The sequence below is a fragment of the Typopeltis vanoorti genome, chromosome 6 (genome assembly GCF_054136105.1).
Source record: "Typopeltis vanoorti isolate ZY-2024b chromosome 6, IOZ_Tvanoo_1.0, whole genome shotgun sequence".
Taxonomy (NCBI): domain Eukaryota; kingdom Metazoa; phylum Arthropoda; class Arachnida; order Uropygi; family Thelyphonidae; genus Typopeltis; species Typopeltis vanoorti.
In genome coordinates, this window is record NC_143554.1 from 25805197 (window position 1) to 25831213 (window position 26017).

General features: G+C 37.1%; 1 protein-coding gene across 1 annotated transcript in view; it reads left to right on the forward strand.

Annotated features, from left to right (window-relative positions):
• Window positions 1–26017, forward strand: part of LOC150105345 (dnaJ homolog subfamily C member 11) — a 245794-nt gene that overhangs the window by 215430 nt on the left and 4347 nt on the right. Inside the window, exons 13-15 of the mRNA XM_090393933.1 lie at window positions 7774–7777; window positions 8130–8236; window positions 23486–23576. Of these exons, the coding sequence (XP_090250059.1) occupies window positions 7774–7777; window positions 8130–8236; window positions 23486–23576 (202 nt within the window). The remainder of the gene's footprint in view (window positions 1–7773; window positions 7778–8129; window positions 8237–23485; window positions 23577–26017) is intronic.

The window sequence follows — 26017 nt, forward strand, 5'->3', positions numbered from 1 at the left end:
CTATCCAGTTACGTTAATCCAGAAATTTGGGATATTCTAGACAAGATCACAGACGACTCAGCCAAGCACCTATTACTCAAAAACAAAGAACAATTAATAACAAAGTTTCAAGCATTAAAACTAAAGGAAAGCACAAGACAATCACGACGCCATAATGAAAGGAGCAGCCAATCACCCACAAACGCAGTTAGGAGCAACCAACCACCATCGGACCACTGTCTGGTTATTAACCAATTGGATTACAACCTCACCGAAGGTGAACTCTCGCTACTGGAGAAAGGTTTAAATTATGCCATTGCTCCGAGGTCAGTAAATAAACTAGATATAATCTATCATGTTGGGAGAGGTTTAAGATCCCTCCCTGCCAATTTAGCTGACAAAACACGGGTGGAAATTGCCTTACTAAATTCAACCAAAAAATTATGCAGCAACCTAAACAAAGCGGAAAAATTGGCCCTCAAATCCCTAAAAAATAACCGTGACATTATTATCAAAAAAGCAGATAAAGGGAATGCCACTGTTGTTTTGAATCGGACAACCTACATAAAAAAAATGAACCATTTGGTATAGGACCACAACACCTACCAAATGGTAAATTACAACCCCACGCAATGCAACAAAAAGAAAATTACTGAACTACTTAAATCAGTTAACATGTGGCCTGAAGAAACAATTAAAAATTAATACCGCAGTATGCCCGCACACCCAGAATTTATGGCCTGCCAAAAGTACACAAAACAGACGCACCATCATGTCCAATTGTGGAAGGAATTGACAGCCTGAATTACCACTTAGCCAAAAAATTAGCAGCCACACTCAAGGAATTGGTTGGTCATTCCCCTTCCTACATAAAAAATACACAAAATTTCATAAACAAAATTAAAAACATTACACTCAATGACCAAGAACTATTAGTCATCTTTGACATAATTTCCCTTTTCGCCAATGTCCCAATCAATGATACTATCTTGCTCTTACAGAACATATTTCCACGCGACATCATGGCCCTCTTTGCCCACGTACTCCGCTCCGGATATTTCGTGTGGCAAAACAATTTTTACCTTCAAAAAGAGGGTGCAGCCATGGGCTCACCACTTTCCCCCCAATAGCGAATTTTTATATGGAAGACTTTGAGCAACAAGCTCTAGAGTTGCCGTGCCTAAAGCCCAAAATTGGACTCGGATACGTCGACGATATTTTTGCCATTTGGCCCCACGGCCACAAAGCACTAAATACATTCCTTAGCCACCTGAACAAACAACACAAATGCATCCAATTCCCCATTGAAATAACTCTCTTCCGTTCCTAGACACACTTGTCACACATCTTCCTTGAGGCTGTCTCTCCTTCTCAGTTTACTGCAAACCTACACACACACAGGCCAGTACATACACAAAAAATTGGGATCATAAGCACTCTTACACACAGAGCTCAAACTATTTGTTCAAATGAACAAGCTCTTAACCATGAATATGAGACCATCAAACATACCTTTATAAAAAATGGATACAATATAAAAACCATTCACAAGATCCTCCACAAAGATACCACTAATAACAAAAAAGATTTCAAGAATGTTATTGCTATACCATATGTTAGAGGCATTTCAGAAAAAACAGACAGAACACTACACAAATACAACATCAAAACCACCTTTAAACCCCCAACAAAATTAAAACACCTACTCAGTTCTTTCAAGGATCCTCTGCCACACCTAGCCCACCCAGGGGTTTACAAAATACATTGCACATGTAACATACCATACATAGGGAAAACAGGGCGAACCACAATCAGGAAGGATGAACACAAATGACACATAAAATACCTTCATTTTGAAAAAATTGGCCTTTCTGACCACGCGCTCCAAACATCCACAGAATTGATTGGAAAGGTACCAAGTCCCCAAACCGCACCGAAACCTGGTTCGAGCAGAAATTCAAGGAAGCATGTGAAATGCTCAAACATGATCTGAATCTGAATAAAAATGATGGTCTGACCATTCCAAGAATGTGGAGGACCCATCTGCAACCTTCATAGCAACCACAAAGAACCCACCCCCCCCCCCCCCCACCCCCCCCCCCCCCCACCCCCCCCCCCCCCCACCCCCCCCCCCCCCCACCCCCCCCCCCCCCCACCCCCCCCCCCCCCCACCCCCCCCCCCCCCCACCCCCCCCCCCCCCCACCCCCCCCCCCCCCCACCCCCCCCCCCCCCCACCCCCCCCCCCCCCCACCCCCCCCCCCCCCCACCCCCCCCCCCCCCCACCCCCCCCCCCCCCCACCCCCCCCCCCCCCCACCCCCCCCCCCCCCCACCCCCCCCCCCCCCCACCCCCCCCCCCCCCCACCCCCCCCCCCCCCCACCCCCCCCCCCCCCCACCCCCCCCCCCCCCCACCCCCCCCCCCCCCCACCCCCCCCCCCCCCCACCCCCCCCCCCCCCCACCCCCCCCCCCCCCCACCCCCCCCCCCCCCCACCCCCCCCCCCCCCCACCCCCCCCCCCCCCCACCCCCCCCCCCCCCCACCCCCCCCCCCCCCCACCCCCCCCCCCCCCCAATTATTGCAATAAGTCAGTAGATTACTAACATGACCTCCCTTTAGCAAATCCATGCTGTCCATCAAATATAATATCACTGTTGTCAATTCTGTATCCTGGTTTCCACCAGGCTCCAACATTTTAACCACAGATAGGCCTATAATTTGATGCTTGTGTTCTGTCACCTCCCTATGAAGCAGCACAATTTTGCCTTCCTTCCACTGCTTTGGAACTTGATTCAGACCTAATGCAAGACTCATATTAAACAAATATGTCAAGGCAGATTCCTTGGTGATATATTATCAAGTCCCACAGCCTTATTAACATCGAGTTTCCTCAATTCCACATACACCTCTTGCTCATAGTCAATCTCTCCTCATCATCATCAACTAGTCTCAAGCTCTCCATGATGCATTCACAAGAAACAAGAACCTTTTTGAACAGCACATTAAATATCTCAACTATATCTTTTTTCAAAAGTTATTCTTATACCATTTTTTCCAACCAGTGTGTCATCTTTTTTTTTTTTTTTTTTTTTTTTTTTTTTGCTGGCTACATATCGAAAGAACTCCCTAGGATTCTTTTTGGCTTCATTAGCTAATTGCTGCTCATAACTGAGTTTTTGTTATCCCTACCAATCAAGTCACCCTCCTTGCCTGTTCTTTGTAATCTTCATAGAATTGATTATTACCACTCTTCTTATGTTGTCTCCATAATGCCTTTTTTCTTCCTCTGAATCACATGCCCTTCTGACCCTTGGAATAAATTTAGACATTGCTTCTACTAGACAGTTCTTGAATATCACCCAAGCAGCATTGATCTCCTTTCCAGCCGTCTTCTGAGCCTCTCATAATCACCAGCCTTGTAGCTCCATATAAATATCCTATCCTCACACTGCTGGCAACCACCCAAGTAATCACTTCATAGTCACTTCCACCAACTGGAGGGTGATTTGACACCTCATTTATAATAACATTCTATGATGAAATGATCAAATTCAAGAATCTCAATCTCATGTGTCCTCTGTTACATACTGCGTAGGTAGTTGTTCCTCAAAAACTCGAGAAACTCATTTTCTTTACTTCCAGTCGCTATCTCATCATCTCAGTCTATATTGCCATAATTAAAATTGCCCATAATGATGATCTTTATCTTATTTCCTTGACTAAAGAAATAAGATAAAGGTGATTTGTCTCATTGATGTGATTGATGTCTTATACGTTTCATGGTACTACCATCCACATTACAAGTCCATAACAACATCCGACTAAGTATTTCAATCTATTCACCTCTATCTCACACCACACTGCCTGAAAACTACTGGTGCTATTTCCCTCTTGCATCTTTACCTTTGTATGGACATAACTCTTTATCATCAATAGCACTCCCCCTCCCTGTCTTCACAAAACACATCATACCTTCCATTTCTATTTCTGTCAGGAAGTCATTCTCATCCTACCATGTTTCACTTACTCTAATAGTTTTTGGTTGAACAGACTCGATTAATGCAACCATTTCATTTGTCTTTTTTCTTCTTCTAGGATTTGTATACAAATATATAACATCTCATTCCCAGATCTATAACAAGTTTCCCTGATACCACATATTAGATGTGACTTCTCCATACTTACCTCGAGGCATTTCTTTTTCTCCTTATTCATCTCAGAATCCAACTGCTTTTCCCCTGATCACAGGTCATCCCTTCCCTTTTTGTCTACACACACTCCCATCCTCTTGGAACATCAACCTTTCTCATGCTGTATTCCCCTGTTTGTCTTGCACCTTGTTCTCTCATTCTCTGTACTCTTTCTGCCTACTTCATTCATAACCACCACCACTTCAATCTCTCCCACTCTTTTGCATCACTTGTTACTTTATCAGATTCATTCTCTGCATTCATTTCTCTACCTCTCTATATTGAAGTATTTCAATCTATTGCATTAGAAACTGATTTATTTCTCAGAACTTGGTGAACAGTTTGGTGACCAAAATATATTTTCTTCTTCATGTATAGAAAAAATTCATATTGAAGTTGCTTTAGAAACTGATTCTTATAATGTTGGGATTTAAAAGGCCTGCATTTTACAAGGTGTATTCAGAAATTAAATTCCACTCATGCATAGCAGGAATGGGGATGCACCTATGCACTGATGTCTCAGAAATTGAAAGCTATACAACAGATTTATTGTTAATTTTCTATCTGTATTTAAACGTTTGCCATTGTGCCATAAAAGGAGTGAGGAAATCCCATGAATTGTGAGATGCTGTCAGTGATAAAATTTTTGCATAATTTTTTTTCTCCACACATTTCACTGAAATTTATTGGCAAGTTAGTGAAATGTGTGGGATGCTTAGTGAAGAGATGACTAATGTGTATGATGAAGACTGAACTTTCTGTCGATCCACTTGATTTGGTGAATGGAAAGGTTTAAGAAAACAGAAGGTTCACCATTTCTGAGTTGGGTACAGTACATATTTCCACACATTTCTCATCCATCACTTCAGAAAAATTGTAATTGATACACTTACAGTATCACACACTGTGTGCTTGATGGATGTCAAAAAAGGCTCAGTGATCACAGTACTAAAGTTTTTGGAACAGTATTGTAATGAATTTTGGAATTGTTACAAGAGATGAAACTTGATTTCTTACGTACTACCAGAGCAAGCAGTGGATCTCCAAAGGCAAAGAAATTAACAGATTCTTTCCTCCAGGAAGATCATGTACAAGATTTCTTATTGACTTTATGCATCGACAGGCCTCCTCAGCTCTGGAGTTGTTTTGATTCATGACAATATATGCTCCCACATGCTGCTGCAATCAGTTAGCATAAGTCTTCCAACATGCACTCTGTAACCTTGATCTTGCACAAAGTAACATCTATTTTTCTCCACTCAGAAAGATTTTTAGCTGCTCAGTAATTCAACTAATGATGGCATGAGACAAAACACTGACAGTATAATATAATACTTTGATGAGGAGATAAAAATGCTTGTACATTTATATGACAAATGTCTCGACATAGGGGAATGAATATGTGGAAAGGTAGCTGACAGTGTGCTTGTAAATTTGTGACTGTAATGTAATGTCATTTTGTTCATTTACTATCAGTCAAAACTAAAAAAATTACTTTAAGAACATGTTTAGCTTAGAAAAATTATCATGCAATTATTTGAACTGTCTGAAAATAACACCTTTTTATGTAACCCCCCCGTAAAAAAAAAATAATAATAATCTTGGTTACATCATTGCCTGGGCAATAAACAATATTTTTGTGTTTCAATAAGTAATTACTGTGAGTAGACATATTTAATAAATAATATTTTACGTGAGTTAATTTTGGTATTATAATTATTTAAACAATATTTTTATTTCTTTAGGAAATATTGATGCATTTCTTGTGATGGTCTTTGAATTTGACAACAAAGCCATCAATGCATCTCACAGTGTAGATTTCAGAAATTGAAGATTTGTCTAATTCACTCTTTTAAAATGAAAGAAGGTCGATCTAATTATGTGATAGTTCTTTATACATTGCTTAATGTTATGGAAATTAGAGTGTAGTTTGGATAGTTGAAGTAGACAGCAGTTATTTGAGGCTGCTAGTTGTAAAACAATTGAAGTTTGACTGAGGCCACGAATGTTAGTGAAGTGGGTTTTTGCTGGATTTTTAATATTTTCATTATTGTACTGTACATGTATCTCCATGGAGTCGGAAGACTCATTGCAGGAGACCCACACTAACCTTTACATACACAATACCTATCATACCTCTCCTTAAAATCATTCACTGTCAGGGCAATCACAACTACTTCTAGCAATCCATTCCACTCATCCACCACTCTGTGGGCAAAAAATCTACTTCCAGGGATGATCCCTAGTTCTTTCGCTATTTTTTGTGGCAATCTTGGTGACCAAATCTGTGCACAGTAGTGTAAAGATGTGCTGAATTGTATCCTTATTTATTTTCCAGAACCAATGTTTAAACACTGTTCTCCTCATCATTTTCAAGTGGATTGAAGATAATCTAGTGAATTTTAATGCTATCAAAATGCGGTCCTTTGCTACTGGAAGAAAAATCCTCCAGTTTCCAGTCAAGATTACTTCCCCTTTCTTGGGCTGACTTTCATATCAAAATTATACTGGCATAAATATATATTACATCCATAGCCTCTTCAACTCAACACTTTGTAAATAACAAATTTGACAAATCTTAAGTACAATAATAAGTTTAGTTTAATCCTTTATCCAAGTGTGAGCAAACAAAGTTTGCGCCTGAAAGTATCTTCAGGACTGGGGTAAGGTAGTGCAACACCAGGCAGAGAAAGCGCTCATCACTCCTATCTCAGTATTTCCCATAATGCAAAGCACATCTTCTTGCAGATATGTGTAATGCTATGCATTAAAACAAGGGCCATTACCCATACCGGTTTCGACCTTTATTGAGGTCTCGTCAGTGGGAGCCAGCCCAGTAGTGGAGATACAAAGGCAGAGGCAATGAGAGGTCATCCTAACCTATAGGAGTTGCCAAAGGGTGTGCAACCTTATTATTAAATTACTCTGGATTTAGAGAAAGATGTTGAGAGTTTATTTTTCACTTGGTTAGACTATAATAATCCTTTGTCCAAGTGTGAGCAAACAAAGTTTGCGCCTGAAAGTATCTTCAGGACTGGGGTAAGGTAGCGCAACACCAGGCAGAGAAAGCTCTCATCACTCCTATCTCAGTATTTTCCATAATGCAAAGAACATCTCCTTGTGAGTCCCCTCACTGACGAGACCTCAATCAAGGTCGAAACCGCTATGGGTAGTGGCCCTTGCCTTAATGCATAGCATTACACATATCTGCAAGGAGATGTGCTTTGCATTATGGGAAATACTGAGATAGGAGTGATGAGAACTTTCTCTGCCTGGTGTTGCACTACCTTACCCCAGTCCTGAAGATACTTTCAGGTGCAAACTTTGTTTGCTCACACTTGGATAAAGGATTAAACTAAACTTATTATAGTCTAACCAAGTGAAAAATAAACTCTCAAATCTTAAGTACATTGTTCTTGCATTTTGGGTGGTGCATGCAAAACATTCTAAGAATAGTTTAATTTATACAGAAGAGGACAGTCCATTAATAGGAGATCCCTCTCTCTCTCTCACACAGACTCCCACTAGTCACATTATCCTTTTTTATAGCACTTTCATAGGCATTGCTTGCCAAACTGACCGCAATCATTCTTTTACTTTCTTCTAGCCATGTAAGAACACAACCAGCCTCCAGTCAGTATCTGTACACAGCTCAACTACACACACATTGAACAACTTCTTATCCTCTTCCATTCTTTGGAAGAGCCATCCCTGCACTGTTTTTTTTTTTTTTAATAAATACTATCCCCCAGCTTTTCCAGAAACTGGTTAATAGATCCCATTTCTCCTTAACTGCTTGCCTATACATGGCACTGTTATAGTTCTTGCAACTTCTCTTGTGTTTGCATGTGGTCAAAAATTAAAAAAAAAAAAAATAAATAAATCTTTTGATTATTTAATTTGTAAAGTGCAAATGTTTATTTTAAAAACACGACATTTCACACTTAACTGTCATTTGACTAGGTGGCACTGATGCATGAAACATACAGTCGCATTAGGGAACAAGAAGAGGCAAAGAAAGGCCTCATTATCGTAGAGGCACTCTATGGGAAACTCACAGGTGTAGGAGAGTAAGTATTTTTTATTCTTATTTATGCTGTTCATTATTTTCATAGTTAATAGGTATGACTGTGTGCTGAAAAAAAATGAAATTTGTGTTTGTAATTAGCTCCTTGACTTTGTAGTATATCATGCACAAAAAAAAAAAAAGCTCCAAGTCATTTATTCATGAAAGACTACATAGCCTGTTGTATTATTATTAATAAAAAAATAAATAAATTGTTTGCCTTATTGGCTGAGTGGATGGATAATGGCTGCCCTTTCCAATCTGTGGTGTTTAAATTCTGCTTTGGTATGAATGTTTGAGAATTTCATTGATTTCTGTTACCAGTGTATAATGTTTGGACTCTAGAGCCTGATTACCAAAATTATTTAAACTTAGCCTACCTGTGATAATAAATGTGTCAGAGGTTATCAACTTTTTATAGGTGGAATTGATATTAAAGATAGTTCAGAAGTAAAAACAGTATCATTAAGAAAAACAACTGATATAGTTTATAATACACCAGAAAGTCCAATCCCTTTGTCTCTCAGGCTGTTTACAAGAGAGGCGTTAAATACATAACCACTGTTAGCATCTTCCATGTTTTTGGTATGAGCAGTTTATATAGATTTTTCTTTTTTAGAGGCTAAAAAAAAAGGTCTGGAATGATCGTTAGCAGTTGATCAGACCATAGCCAGAGTTTGTAAGGTGGTATGTTTTCAAAAGTCAAGAACTACATGCAAGAGAATTGAAAATGCTGGAATCAGTTGTATGCTTTGGGAAATCAAACATAGCAATAAGGTGAGTCAATTTCAAATTTAGTTCCAGAATTGAAAATGCTGGAATCAATTGTATGCTTTGGGAAATCAAACATAGCAATAAGGTGAGTCAATTTCAAATTTAGTTCTGAAGTTGTGATTAAGCTAGAAGAGAATTTTTTGATACTGTTCTTTATTCTGATGGCACCATCTTTAATCAGCATATATGAAGATATCAGTCTCTGAAAACCCACAAGTGGTGATCGAGTAGGTCAGGGATAGTCTGTGACCCACTGTGTTTTGTGCACTATCTAAAAACAATTGTGTATGATCCATTATTTTTCCCTGAAAAAAACTCTGTTACGAGACAGAGCTTCTCCCGCTGCTTTTATGAAAATGATTACGTCTCAGCAAGGATCACTGAAATGATTTTGGGGGGGGGGGTGCTTCTGCAGTTTTATCAAACCTTAATCCATTAGCTCTTTTTTTTTTTTAAGGAAAGATGTGCTTGTTTCTCTAGGCAATCTTCATGAACTGAAAGAAAGAATAATTAAACTGTTGATTTACACATGTATAATAATGAATATAAAGTGTTGAAAAAACACTAATTGAATATATTTTATTGTATACTTAACCCCTCACTTTTGATATTCTATATCTTTTCATGAAGCAATAGGTTGCACATCCTGGTTAAGATGCAAAGAACGAAACATTTAAAAGCTTTTCAACTGAAAGTAAGTTGGCAGGGTCTTCCTGCAAAACAGGCAAGACTCATCAGAAGAATATATGCAATTTTCTTCGGCAATAAATCCAAAACAACCAATCTTGGTAATTTGTACAAAAGTTTTAATATGTATATACCAAATGAGAACTGAAATTATCCAGATGCAGTTCATGTATCTTGCTGTTGCATTATTTAACCTTTCATTATAAGACTGTGACATAAATTTGCTTACAGCAGGTGATAAAGCACTGAAAATGAAATTTTTGGAGCCAACAAACTGAGCAGAATAAATCAAATGCCTAGATCTTTTTGAATGCACCTAAAATATCCAAAAGTATCCAAAATGACCAGCAACCACTGGTGTTCTTACAGTCTTGGAAGAAAGCAGAGGAATGATGGTGGCCTGGTGAGTTCTTTGGTGCACCAATGTAAATGTGGGACCAGAAGAAGAGGTATGGTTAAGATGTTTGCCAGCCTAACAAGAGAAACGAGACCTGAGTATTATCAGAAGTAACAGGAAGCAAAGGATCTTTCTTTTGAGAAATAAAACAAGTGAAGAATATCCAACAATTACAGATATGCCATTAAAAATTGCTACCATTCTCAGCCACATAGATATATGAATCAAGATTTTCACACTACAGTGCAGTAAAAAATAGATTGAAATGTGGAGGCAGATATGGGACTGATGCTGATCCATCCAATTGGATATTAAATATTGGTGCTCCTTAAACCAACCACATCCTTCACACTGAAAATGAATTGAAAGATTGTTATGAAAATGTGAACTTTTTTCTCTCTATTTCTGTTTAGGTACATAGTTAACATTTAGATTTCGTGTTACTATCATCATTACTAACTTACATTACAGGATATGATAGTTTTACATCATTACTAACTTCCTATCTACAATTTTCCTCCAAATCAGTCTGTTACTTGTCAAGACTCCAACATTATCAGATCTTATATTTCTATCGTCTAGGGCACTTTGTACCGTATCAATCCACCTATATCTTGGTCTTTCTCAGGGTCTTTTTCCTGCCAACCTTGCAGAGAACACTTGTTTTGCTAATCTTTCCTCGCCCATTCTATTTAAATGACCATACCACCTGAGATTAGCTCTGCTAACACATTCCTGGATGCTGACAATGTCAAGTTCTTTCCTAATATCCTCATTTTTTAATATGATAGTGCCATATGTTTTACTTCTGATCGAGCTCTCAGATCCATAAGTTAAAACTGGTTTGAACACTGTCTTGTATACAAGACAGTGTTCAAATTTAGTGTTCCGACTAATTTCTCTATTATTCCATATGAATTTATTCACTTGACTTCCTACCATACCAGCTTTGTTGATTCTATTGTCTATTTCCATATTTAATTTACCATCTTCACTAAAAATTGTGCCTAAGTAGCTCGACTGTTTTATTGGTTCCACAGGTTCTTCATTCACAATGCAGTTGATATTTTCATTGTCTTTGTCTTTTTATTGCTGACCTTCATACCATATTTATTACAACAGTTATTCAATTTAGTCAGGGAATCTTGCAGAGGATTTATTTAGAAGTATAACATCATTTGCATAAAGCTGATTTTGATATCATGTTTAATACCACTTTCCTTCATAATGTGATCCATATAAATAATGAATAACAGAGGGGATAATGTACTTCCTTCAATTCTAACTGCTGACTTACAACTCAAATAAAGACTTAAGTATTGCTTGATATAGTGCTCCATTGACATCATATAACTGTAGCGTATTGAATAGCTTCTCTCTTGGCACCTTGTCATATGCCTTTTCCAGGTCGACAAAACTTAAATATAGATCTTTGTTATATTCCCATGCTTTCTCAACTATTTGTTGTAAAGTGAAGCTCTGATCCTGACAGCTTCTATTTGGCCTGAATCCAGCTTGTTCTTCGCCAAGCTTTTCTTCTCAACTGTTTCTCAAGTATACTTGCATAAATCTTGCCAGGAACACTCAGTAGGGAAATTCCTCTGTAATTCTCACATTCAGTTTTATTTCCCTTTTTATATATGGGTACTATGAGCTCTACTCCAATCATCGGGAATTCGTCCCTCTGTCCAGGTCTTTTGAACTATGCAGTACAGCCACTGTAAGACTTTTATGCCACCATACGTAAGCATTTCTGGTCGAATATCATCTACTCCTGTTGCCTTTCCACATTTCAAGCCTTTGATGGCTTTTCCTACTTCAAGTAAGGATATGTATCCCTGGCTGTATGCCTGTTGAGTGTTTTTAACCACTGTGCTATCGCTGGTTGTTTCATTTAGCAATTTTTCGAAGTTCTTACTCCATACTTCAATGATATCTTTTTTTTTTTTTTTTCCTGTTTTCATGTCACCTTTATCATCTCTAACTCCTTTTACAGCACTCTTTCCTCCATTTCTAAGCTTCTTCAACAACCTCCAGAATATTTTACCACCTTCTTGATATTTATTTTCTATGTTCTTGCCAAAGTCCTCCCATGACTTTTGTTTAGCTAGTTTTACACAGTGTTTCGCTTTCTTACATTCGTCTCTGTATTCTCTAAGAGCAAAAGCTGACTTATTTGCCAGGAACTTTTTATATGCTTTCTTGTTTTCCTTCACTGTCTCTTTAACTTCCTGTGTCCACCATGGAGTTCTGATTTTTCTATCTTTGCAGACAACCTCACCACATGCCTCTCTGGCTGAATCAATCAGGGTTTTCTTCAAGGCTTGCCACTGAATCTCCAAGGTTTGGTTCCTGTTCTCAAACTCTTTCATTTTTTCTTCAATAATCTTTGTGTATTTTAGTCTACAGTTCACATCTGCGAGCTGCTCAACTTTTATTCGCTTTAAAACTTTCTTACATGTTATTCTTTTCAATATGAAATTCAATTTTATCCTGCTCAAGACTAAATAGTGATGGCTTCCAATTTCAAATCCTCTGCACCAGGGAGAAAATATCACTATCAACAATAACATAGTCAATGAGACTGTGCAGATTTTTATGTTAGAACATGGTGTTAGTAATAACCAGTCCATGTCCTGAGCAGAAATCCAAGAGGTTTTTGCCATTATTATTAGCTTTGCTCTTTTCTCCAAATATTCCCAAAATATTTTTGTATGTGTTACTAACAGTGCATTAACACAATATATAAGAAGCTACTTGCATGCATGCTTGGTGAAAAAATAGTTTCAAACATCTGAAAGCAAGAGCTAATTAAGCAAGAAACCTTTTGAAGAAAGTTGCGATATGAAACTAGTCACAAAATATTAGTTGTGTTGGACTATTTTTTTTAGTTTAGCATGAGTAGGGTTTCCAGTTTCTTTCCCTACATACAGTGTTGATGAAGGCTACCCTGTTCTGTCCCCAGCACCTCCTGTATTCCGAGAGTACGAGTGTTGCTAAGGTCTTTCCTCAGGCCAATTACCTGTTGGTCACTCTTTGGGAGGCTTCCTGATTAGCTGGCAAATAATCCTGCTGCTGCTTACTTTGCCAGATTGTGACTGGAGGGGTCTGAGTATAGCAGCTTGCATGGGTTATCTGAGGCGATACTTAGATTGGAATCTGGGCATTCAAACCTTTTAAGCTCATTATTAAAAATTTGCAACTGTGATAGACAGCTAAAAAAAATCTCTCCCACCAAAAAAAAAAAAAAAAATTCCAGATTAACTTCAACATCCAAGGGTTTTAATACCAACCTCAACGATGTATATCACGAAACCACAAATTGCATCCTCTACAACAACATGTCACCTCAAATTTCCTCAGTACTTTTTTCATGATGCCTTTCACAAGAAGGGTGGGATGTCAGATCTCATATCCTGTGCCAAAAACTATTTAGAAATGGAATCCCCTTTATATGATCAGTTTTGACTCAAGATTTTGTTGCCTTCATTATGCTGCCTCAACTATTTTCCTAATTACAATGACTTCACCCACTTATTTATCTCTCTCAGTCAATCACTCTAATACTTCTTGTGTAGAGGCTTAAGTGCTGTGAGGACATTATGTTGGAGGTTTAATGGATTTTTTTTTTTTTACAACACTCAAAAAGAATTAAAATAGAATTTAATACTTCCTATATATCGTCCTAGTCATAGGACATCGACGGGGATTACAAAAACAATTAATGTAACATGCACACAAAAACTTACAATACTAAGCCCAACCACGTGGGTGACACTAAAGTCCTATCTAGGTGGAGCACCCTCTAAGGGCGGTAGTAGGTGGCCTGGAATGTAAGGTGGGACCTCTGGTGATAAGTGTTTCCCAAATCTTTGGAAGCTTAATGCAACCGTATTTGTTAAGAATTTCAATCTTAACAATTTGTTAAGATTTGTTAAGAAACCAACCAAATCTTAACAAATACGGTTGCATTAAGCTTCCGAAGATTTGGGAAACACTCATCACCAGAGGTCCCACCTTACATTCCAGGCCACCTACTACCACCCTTAGAGGGCGCTCCACCTAGATAGGACTTTAGTGTCACCCACGTGGTTGGGCTTAGTATTGTAAGTTTTTGTGTGCATGTTACATTAATTGTGTTTGTAATCCCCGTAGATGTCCTAGTGACTAGGACGAAATATAGGAAGTATTAAATTCTATTTTAATTCTTTTCGAGTGTTGTAAAAAATCCATTAAACCTCCAACATAAAATCGCTCTAATAGTGAGATGATCATCCACAATTCTGACTGGATTTCTTTCTCCAATTTTACAGACATTGCTGAAAAAGAAGTTGAACTAACTATACTATCAGTAATGACATAAATTGTTCACAAACCTACCAGATAATTGTGATCGTTCTCCCAACACACTTTAACTTTTCTTAACCTGGTCTCCCTCCAAATATGCCACTGATGTTAGCTCTCCTCTTGGCAAGTCTAACCATAGCCTTGTCCAAATCTCCTCTCAGTAATTCTCAATTCTACAGACCAATGACTGTTTTCACTCTGATCTAAAAACAAAGACTTCTCACTGGGATGAGTACTTTTATTCCTCACTTTATCCAAACTATTGGTTCTCCTATAATTGTGCCAAAGCAGTCTAAATCAAAAACTCCAGCCACTCACTTAGCTTATACTATAGCATATAACAACTGCAAAAAAAAAAAAAAAAAAAAAAAAAAAAAATCCAAAGCAGACTTTGTAAGGGTCAAATGCATTATGCTTATCCAAATGGCAGTCAAGTCTTCTGATTCTTAGCTAAGGCTGTCGGGTACACCTTAGCATCTGATTTTTTTCCCTAACTTTCACATATAGTCTTTCTGGCAAAATTTCAAAGAAGGAGATCAGAAAATTACTCAGTAGGCTTGATACCAATAAGTCTTCTGGTTCTGATGGTATTCCTCCAGTTGTATTGAAAGCTTGTACTCCAGAACTTGCACCTATCTTGTATCATCTCTCTCTGTTTGAAGCAAGCAAGGAGATGAAAATAAAAAATCAACCATCAAACTGCCCTATTGTGCTGACTCAGCACTCAAAAATAATGAAAAAGATCATCAGCAGCCAACTGCTGTACTATTTGAAGATGGCAATTACTTAGTGAACACCAGTATGGATTCTGCTATTCACATTCCACAGTAGATCTAACCAACCTCGCCCATCTCTGGATGCATGCCATGGAGAAACTCAAGTGACCACTCTTGATATTTCCAAGACGTTTGATCGAGTCTATCATCATGGTCTTATCAAGCTACCATCTTATGATATTCCTCCTTCCTTTTGTGAATGGATTGCCAACTTCCTCTCTGGTCGTTAATTGTGGGTCATGGTGGATGGTTTTCTTTCATTAGATTTTTCAATTGATGCTGTCTGTTGCATTCATCAATATAAAACTATTTTGATTTTAACTTACTTGTTCCATGTTGGAAAAGGGAGCACTTTCCACTGTTTATCCTTAAGAAATAGATAACTTTCAAATGGACAATGAATAAAAATTAAATCAAGTCATCAACCCTTGTCTTTTCTGTCCAACATGCAAAACAAAAACAAAATGTGATTTGGTGTGTTTTAAAGTAAATATATTGTGTATTCTAGAGTAAAAAAAAAATGTTGTTGCAGAGTATTTGTCTAGATCATTAGAGACAGATTATTGTGAATCTGGTATAAATGAAATAGATAACAGAGCTCAGATCCATCAGCTCTCTTAGAAGTCAATGCCAGATAGAGAAATTATAGATGAAGCCTTAGTTAACATTCAGTAGCATGATTACTACAGTGATCCACTGAATAGTGGATCACTGTAGATCCTGGAAAATCAGACAAACAGGCTAAAAGATCACACATAATACACTGGCCTACTAGCTTGAGTTGCTTCTGAAATAAATCCAAAATAACTATTACATGCTGAAATAAAACATTATGGCATATTGTGATATGCCCTTATATTGTTAGTCTATTATACATCCTGAGCAGATCAAGACCCATCTAACAAAGACATACTATCCTCTCCTCTATAGAGGAACAAAGTGGTATCTATCCACCTCTGGATGCAGATACAAACTGGTCTATGATTAATGCATCAATCCTAACTCCACCTTTGCATAACGAAATTATCTTGCCTCTGTTTTTTTTCACTTAGGAACTGTGCTCAAATTGAACAACCAGGTCAGGGGCATTACTAATTCTCTTGCACTGCTTCAGAACCAGTTCTAATATACCATCTAATCAAGCTGCTGCAAGAGTTCTAAGTGAAGGAAAGATAACAGTAGCTTTGTCTTTACAGGATTTTGATTTCAGTCGCTTCGTAAAATATGAGGTATGCTATATGTAGATAAATTATGGATAGTGTGTAAAGTGTGATCTGAATGAGGACATGATGAGCGGTAGCATATTGGTAACTGAAAGTGTTAGTAGCAAAAATGCCAAGAGAAGGATGAATACTCATCTGATAGCAAAGAGCAGTGAAAAATTGAACAAACAATTGATGGCAGTAAGAATGATGAAAGGGATATGAATGTAGAAAAAGTTGAAAAACAGAGTACATTTAACACTAAGGTGGTGAGAGGCATTGACGGCAAACAAGCATGTATGGCTGGTGATAAAATCAAGAGAGTGAATGAGAGCAAAAAAAAAATGATGCAAGATTTGGTTAAGATGAGGTGAGTGACAAAATGGTGTGGAGTGAAATGAAGAGAATTGGAGATGTGTATGGAAGATTGAAGAAGACGAAAACAAATGATGTCAGTATGAAAGACCCACGAGTGGCATTGTAAATGAGAAGGTGCACAAGGTTTGTTTTCCTAGAGGTAAAATGAATAGAGTGATTGAGGTGTTGAATATGAGAAGCAATCGAGCAAAATAGTTAGTAGTGGTAATAGGGACAAATGACTTGACTGGCAACAAGGAACACAGGAGGTTGTTGAGAAGAAACAAAGATAATAGTGTGATAGGAAAGGTAGCCAGTGTATTGCCCAGGTATGACAATGATGAAATCACTGTCATACAGATCGTGAGGAGAAAGGAGTGCAGTTTGTTCATGTGTGGAATGAGTATGAAGGGTGCAGTGAACTGTACAAGAGTGATGGACTGCATTTGAATGGTGTTGGTGTGAGTCATTTGGAGAGACTGCTGCTGGAAGATAGAGAAATGAGTGCAGAGAATGTGTCTAATCAAGTAAGAAGTGATGTGAAAGAGCAGGAGAGTAAGGAAGGAGAGATTGAAGTGGTGGTTATGAATTAAGAAGTAGGTAGCATGAGTATAAAGAATGAGAGAACAAATGTGCAAGACAAACAGGGAGACTCAGGAGAGCACAGGTTGATGCTCCAAGAGGATGTGCATGCGTGTCTAAATGTATTAAAAGGGACAGAAGGTTAAATAAAGTAGGTGTGAAATGGATGAATGAAGAGATGGAGGCAATATAAGAGGAGTGGTAATAATCAATTCCATGAGGATTACAAAGAACAGCCAAGACTTGATTGGTAAGGGTAGCAAAAGTTCAGTTATGAGCAGCAGCAGTTAGTTAATGAAGCCAAAAGAATCCTAGGGAGTACTTTTAATATGTAGCCAGCAAAAAAAAAAAAAAAATGATTATGAAAGTATGACATTAATTGGAGAAAATGGTATAAGAACAACTGCTGCAGAGGATCTGATTGAGATATTTAATGTGCTGTTCATAAAGGTCTTTCATTCTTGTGAATATAACATCATGGAGAGTTTGAGAGCAGTTGATGATGAGGAGGTAGTAAATGGGGAATTGAGCAAACTTGATATTGTATCACTATATATTTTGAAGGAATGTGTCAGGGAATTGGCATCTGCCTCGACATATTTGTATAATATGAATCCTGCTTTGGGTTTGAATCAAATTCCAAAGGATAGGAAAGATGGCAAGATTCTGCCGTTTCACAATCATTGAATTATAGGCCGATCTGTGTGTGTCAATTGATGTAGTAGGTGAGAACCAGGATCCAGAATTGGGTTGACAACAGTGGTATTATCTTTGATGGACAGCATGGATTTGCTAAAGGGAGGTCATGTTTTAGTAATCTGCTGACTTATTACAATAAGGTGATGGATTACACAGTAGTATACTTGGGTTTTGATAGATTTCTTCATGATAAGTTGATAGCCAAACTAGAGTGGACGGGGTTGGATATTAGACTAGTGCACTGGTTTGGAGATTGGCTATCTGATAGGTATCAGCAAGTTGTGTATGGGGGACCAATATCTCTAAAGAGGAAAGTCACTTGTGGTATGCCTCAGGGGTCTGTTTTTGGGCTATTGCTGTTTAGCCTGTTAATGATATTGGGGAAGATTTGGATGGGGATATTCAGTTGTTTGTAGATAATGCAAAGTTGGATGAACTATGAGCAGTAGAGCAGATGAATGAGCATGGGAGTGAGGATGCCAGTTCAGTGTTGCAATATGTAAGGTTTTAAAATTTGGAAAACAAAGATAGGATGTAGAAATTACTCTTGTTTGGGGTGATGGTGGATAAGGATCCAAAATCCAAAATTGAGAGCAGCACAAGGAATTCTGGGACTGATGCAGAGGACACTGACTTGTAGAAGTAAGGAGAGTCTTGTTCCATTTTATAAGGCTTTGATAATGTCACACATGGACTATTGTGCACAGATTTGGTCGCCTGGTTTTTCAAAAGGACAAAGAGATTATTATTATTGTTGTTATTCTTGACACCTCCAAGGAGTCCGAAGACTCATCGCGGGAGGACACCTACAACTCCACCACAACTGGTATTCTATGTCTGTAAATTGTGTGTGTTCTGAAGGAGATGTTGGAAAGGATCCAGAGGCAATTGTCTAAGGTAGGTTTTGATCTCTGGAATGTTGAATATATCTTTCATAAAATAGTGGGAGATCAGAAGAGAGCTAACAGTCATCCCTAGAAGCTGTATAAGGAGGGAGCAAGAAGCAGGTTTTTTGTATCCAGAGTTGTAAATGACTGGAATGCTTGCCTGAGAGTGTGGTGTCTGCAGAGAATTTAAATGTTTAAGGCAGGGTATGAGCTGTGTGTATGACAAAGGGACCTCCTAGATGAGTCTTTGACTCCATGAGGTCTTAGAATAATAATCTCTTTGGCTTCTTTTTACAATCCAGTTTTGCCTTCTTCATCATGTCTGTCACTCTGGGTTACCAAACATCCTACTTTAGGAGGACAACCTACAATTTGATATTCAGTCCTTTGAGCAAAAAACAGTAAGTTTCCCACTTTTGGATTATAGAATGTAGCTATCACAATGTAAAAAAATATTTTCTTTGCTTACTTTTTTATAAACCAAAAGAAGATTAAAAGACTTTATGAACCACTAAATATGATTATCTTATTTGAGCATGTATATACACATGCGTATGCACACAAAAAAAATGCTGTACTGTCTGTTCTTAGACTACTATGAAAGCAAAGTTTTTTGAAGAGGTGCTTCTATACATTGGCTGAAGGTTGCATATATTTCTGTTTTAACTATATGTAGTCTTCAGAAATGAAAATGCTAAATTAACAAAATTACTTTTTGATTTTTCTGGCAACCTTTACAGAAGGACTGTTATATGTTTTCTTACATAACTTGGAACAAAAAAAAAAAAAAAGTTTCAAATTCCATTTTGGACATAAGGAATCTTTATAAGGGCATAAAGGTTTACAGTGCAAAATGTCATTTCATATGAAGGTGATAGGATTTTTCCTCTTGGAAATTCATGTTGTTTATCTCAGAAAAGACAAGCAAGCCATAATAAACTGGCCTTATAACCTTACTTGCTTTGGACATAACTCCAAATAGTTCATTTATTCTTATTTCTTGCATATTTAATATTGATGTTTCCAGTGTATTTATTCCCTGAAATGTATCCTAGTAAAAATACAGTCATCCTAATTAAGACTACAGTTCTAATTTTCTTTCAGTGGTCCTGTAGTCTTCTACAGCATTTTTTTAAGTAAACATGTTGTCTTATTTGAAATTTTAAACATCTCTATAGCACACTTGGAAGAACAGTGATACAGTGTGCCCTTTAATTAGAAAGGACTTGAGTTCAATTCTTGTCATGACAAGAGAAATTTTTCAGTTGAGGTGAGTTAGCTGATCTTGTGCAGAGGTAGCAGTTTTTTTCTCTCTCTCTCTGAAATTCAGGTTTATTTGCTACATACAGGCAAATTGGCCAGAGCGGTCAACAGATAAAAATACTGTTATTGAATAGTAGATGGCATGATGAGTCCATGGACTCACATAATAATAAATCTTCATTTTATTATTATTTTTTTCTTAATTTACAAACTAATTCCACTGTTGTTATACAAAGATACATATGTCTATGTACACTAATCCTTATTTTTATTAGCTGATCTAAAAACAGGTTAGAATTGTTTGGATCAGGAGATAATTTAATAAATCTGTTTTTCACTTAGTTACTACAGGTCAGGCAGATAATGTTTCTGCTCTGCAACTACGTGGATGTGGATTCAGATCAGGCACTCAGTGGATGTTTGTGAAATTACTGATGCCTGGATCCTTGTTCAAGATTGATAGCAATGTCATATTGTATTCCTAGAGTTAGGAGATTAAATAATATGGGAGTGAAAGGGATCAGTCTTGAAATTGTGCAGGAACTGTGGAGAAAGATGTTATGGAAGAGATATAATGAACAGGGTATCCTCTCTACAGCATGAGGAAGGATAAGTTTGCATATAAAAGATTGGATGAGGCAGTAAAATAAAATCTTAGAGCTACAGTTATGTAGTAGCAGAAGGACAGTGAATGTGAAAGGCTGATGGCATGAATCATATTTATAGCACAAATGTTTGAGGAGTATTTTGGGTGGATGGGAAAGAAGAGGAGGATATCAGAAGTTCAGAAAAGTTGTAAGCTCAGTGTAAATAAGGCTTTAGAACTAGATGGGATATCACTGCATATATTAAGGCTGATATGTGTTAGAGAAACCGGTTTGCTATACAATACAAACTTTTTGATTGATGAGAACAAACATCTTTCTAAAGAGTAGCATGAGTTTGTTAAGGAAAGATTTTGTTGGTAATCTGGTTACATTCTCTATTAGGGTATTTTACAGCAGAAATACTTACATGGTAATTTTTCAAATTTGCTATATAGTATTGTATAAAACTGTTGCTGAAATAATTATGCTGACTTGGTAGTCATTTGATAAGAGCCAAGGGAAAGGAAAAATGGTACGCATGGTACCACAGGATTCTCTTCTGGGACAACTGTTTAGTTCAAAGTTTGCAGGCCAGTTAGGTTGTTTGCTGATATGCTAAACTGGGAAGAGAAACTTCAGAAAGTGCTGAATTATCATTAATTTGGTTGAATTGGTATTATCATTAATCTGCCTAATGTTTTTAAATATGGACAAGATGTATTTTATTGGAAGGGATCTGGGCACACATTTCAGTTACTCAGAAAAGTGCTGCCATAATGGGAAGTAAACTGACAAGTAAGGATAGAGAGATAATAGATCCACCGCATAAGGTAATGTTAGAAAAAATGCTGATGGGAGTGATTGTTTCAGGAAATATGCTCTACAGAGCTTAGAAGAGAACGTGATATGATTAAGGCACACCTATCAGATAGATATATATAGGGGAAATATTGCCTATAAACTGGATAAACATCACTAGTAAGGAAGTCAAAAGGAGATTTTTTGCATGGCCAGAGTGGGTAATGGCACATGAAAAATATCCAACACTGGATGTGTTTTGTGATATTGTAAAAATTTGAGTCATGTGACTTAAAAGGCCCAGAAATAATACCAATACTAGTAATTAGAATTAAAAATAAAAGTTGCACATCGCAGTCCATTGAATGATTACTTATTTAATACACAATCATTGTTATAGTTCCTTGCAAGCTCTTCATATCCATTTGTACTTTTTTTAATTGTTTTGATATTAATGCCATAACACTTGTATAAAATTAAATTTATTCTTCGTCTGCTCAGTCCCATAATTGGCGAAATATTTTTTTGAAATGCTGATTAGAAGGGCATCAATTAAAAAGAGGCAAACCTAGGACCACTCATTTGTTCTTTCTATGTGAAAGCCAAATTATGTAAGGACACTGAATGAAAACATCATCAGCTTATCTATTAAGCATGGAAGACCAGATAAATAGCCATAAAATAAAGTCTGTGAGCAAAGCTTCTATGGGTACATCAATAGTTTATAATGGTCACTATTCTGGAACCCTACCAAACACAATATTTAAAAAAAAAATAAAAAAAAAACTTTTAAATAAAAGCATAAAATTATCATGGTATTTTCATCTCTTGCCATTTTTTTCTTCTGCATTTTGTGTGAAGGAATGTTACTTTATAAGGCAGAAATATAGCTTTATGTGATATTGTTTCTCAAAGCTTGACCTTCCCCCTTAAAAATTACCACAGAAATGTTTTATCTTCTGCCTTCCATACTCTTCACAACAACGTGCTTGAGAAGTGAATTATTACTCTTTTAATTTTTTTTAATATAAATAAGGATTAAGAGAGCTTTGACCAGCAATTCTCAATATCTTACTTCAAAAAACATCAAATTATAATGGAACAATGAACTCCCAAGCCAATCTTAACACTGTTTGATGCATCTTTCCAATAGTTTTTATTCTTAGTATTTTGTCATTGAGTACGTTGGTGTTCTTTCAGTATTCCTATTCTAAGCTATAGGATATACAAGTATTAAGGAGTATTAAAAGACTTAGTAGTACAAATAACACTTTGGTCTTGGAGCCTCCTTTAGTTAACAGAATTCTCTTGTCCTCTTTTTGCTCCCGGTACTCAAAATTTAACATACTGGTTAGAGGCACTACCATACATCTTGCCCTTTGTTGTAACACAGTGGGATAATATCATATCTATATTCATATCAAGATTTCTTAATATTCTGAACACTTTCATTTCATCTCCTTGTGACTACATTATCTCTGTTAAGAGATAATATAGTGTTCTGCTTCTGTAACCTCCCATGGAAGTCATCCTTCCATTTACTCAACACACAGCAAAAAGGACTGGAGTTTCTTTTGCTTGCTTTGCTTATGCCAATCAAGAAGGAACTGAAATTATTTTTCAGTTCCTTCTTGATATTACTTCCATTTATTTATCTTTCTTACTTTGGCATGCAGTCTCTTACTGCTTTCCTGTGGGTACTGCTAACATCTTTCCCTTGTAGTTTCTTATACCATTGCATTTCTCAAAGCAACCTCTTGAGTTTGTCATTACTCTACCAGATTCATTATTTCCCAGAAAATTAATGTTGCACAAAGTAATTAACAAAAACAGAATTTCAGTTTTTCAGATGATCTTTTAATTCTATCTCAGTCAATATTGTTAATTTTCTATGCAGACCCGGAAGCAGTTCTAATATGGTTGAGGTGACAATACCCCTGCAGTGTCTTGTTAAAGATTCACGTCTGCAACTACCTGATTCTTCGAAGGTAATTATATATTATGTAATTTACATATGCATTTTTATTTTGGCATATTGGTAGCTTTATTTTTCATGCTCTTGTATCTGATACTTCAATTATCAACCCATTTTGTTGATATATTATTATTCTAAATTGCAAATTACTCATTTGCAACTGAAAGATGTTATTGTTAAGCATTTATTGTGTATTATAAATGTGTATTGTATCCATGGTTAAAAGTAAATAGAAAAATGTGTTCCATTATAAAACAATTTTTTTTTTTTTTATATTACTCCCATGCAGCCTATACCAAGTAAATGCAGTGTGGACAGATAAAGCTTTTTCTCTAAAAATCCACAAAGTGTAAAGATTAAAATTTGTATGAAAAGAAAGAATGACTCTTCTAAATGCAGATAAGGTTGTTCAACTAATGAGTGCCCATTTTGTTAAAAGCTTGATCTACATGGCATTGAGCTCACTGCTACCTCTTCATTGGATGAAGAAACTCAGGTGTATGTGGACGAGGTATTAGAGCCGTTGCAAAAAATGAATAAGAATTCAGCAATAGGGACTGATGGGATATCAGCACGTTGCGAAAAGAGTGTTCAGCTGAACTGGCTATTCCTTTGACCAGGGTGTTTAATATGAGTCTCAGAATAGGGAAGAATGTATGGTAATTCCATTGCACAACAGTGGTGGAAAGATCAATGTATCTCAGGAGTGGCGGTTAAGGTTTGCATTCAGAAATGGGTTGACTAAGGGAAGGTCATGTTTTAACAACCTGCTCACATTCTAAAACAATGCTACCATTGAACTAGACAAGGGAAATGGATACAACATGATACATTTGGATTTTGCTAAGGCTTTTGACAGAATATAGCATGGTAGACTGTTGCATAAATTGGAGAATATGGGTTTGGATTATAGAATATTAACATGATAGGAGGATGGCTGACTGACAGACATCAAAAAGTGGTGTATGAGTGCAAGAATTAAAGTGATCAGTGCTTAGTCCACTGTTATTCAATCTGTACATTAATGATATTGGGAAGGATTTGACAAGAGACATATAGCAGTTTGCTGATGATGCAAATATAGGTAGGGTAATCAGGAATGCTGCTGATATGCAGTAACTTGTAGAATGATTTGAATTAATGATATTGGGAAGGATTTGACAAGAGACATATAGCAGTTTGCTGATGATGCAAATATAGGTAGGGTAATCAGGAATGCTGCTAATATCTGGAATTGTAGGCATGGGAAAATGGATGTCAGTAAATGTTATGACATTCACTTCGGCATGATTAGATATCCAATGTTGTATTATATTGGTGGGATTATGCTAGAAGAAAATGATGAGGATAGGAAGTTGAAGTTCAGGGGCCATGTAGCAAAGATTGCAAATACAACTCAATAGATAATTGCAATACTGAAACGAATGTTCACATGTAAAGATAAGACTTCACTTGGACTATTGTGTGCAGGTCTGGTCTCTGTTGTGATTCTGATATATAGTGGAGAGGGTGCAAAGGAGAGTGTTAAAAATGATATCAGGCTTGTGGAATACTGATTATGAAGACTGCAAAAATTAGGAAAGAGAAGTGATATGATTGAGACTTACAAACTTCTGAAAGGGTCATACAGGATTTTAGTTTATGGTGGGTGGGAAATGGACAAGAGGATATCCTTGGAAGCTGAGAATGAATGCTGCAAGTTCAAGAATAAGTGTGAGAGTTGGTGCATGTAGTATGTGGCCTCACTGGAGGTCTCTTAATAATAATCTTGGACACCAAAGTGCATAAAAAGTTATGCATTTACTATCATTAAAATGATAGTAATTTTCAACCTAATCAAATCATTCTGTAAGTGCTATATAGCAGTAGCATCGCTGATTGCCCTGCCTATCTTCCCCTTTGTATGGAAGCGAAATCTGGACAATAAAACAAAAAGACAAACAAAGATTAACAACAGCAGAAATGAAGTTTATGAGAAAAACTGCAAAGTATACCCTATTTGATCACAAAAGAAACGAAGATATTATGAAAGAACTAAACCAAGAACCAGTAATTGAAAAAATTAAAAAATATAAACATAGATGGATGGAACACGTTCAAAGAATGAAAACAGAAAGATTACCAAAACAAGCCTTAAAGTACAAGCCATTAGGAAAAAGAAAACCAGGACGTCCTCTTAAATGATTCAACGATGACTTCTAAGGCCTGAACAGGCCATACTAGGCCTAAATCCTTGATACGTATGATGATGATCTTCCCCTTTGTTGACAAACCTAATTAATGTATAGATTGAATAACAATGGCCCAGAGGTACAGCACTAATTACCTTAAATCTGGCAGATTCACACCTGCTGTATATCACTTTTGGATATCTGTCTCTAAACTATCCAAGTCAAGAGTTTATATTCCAATCCCATATTCTCCAGCTTATGCAACAGCCTTTCATGTGGTATC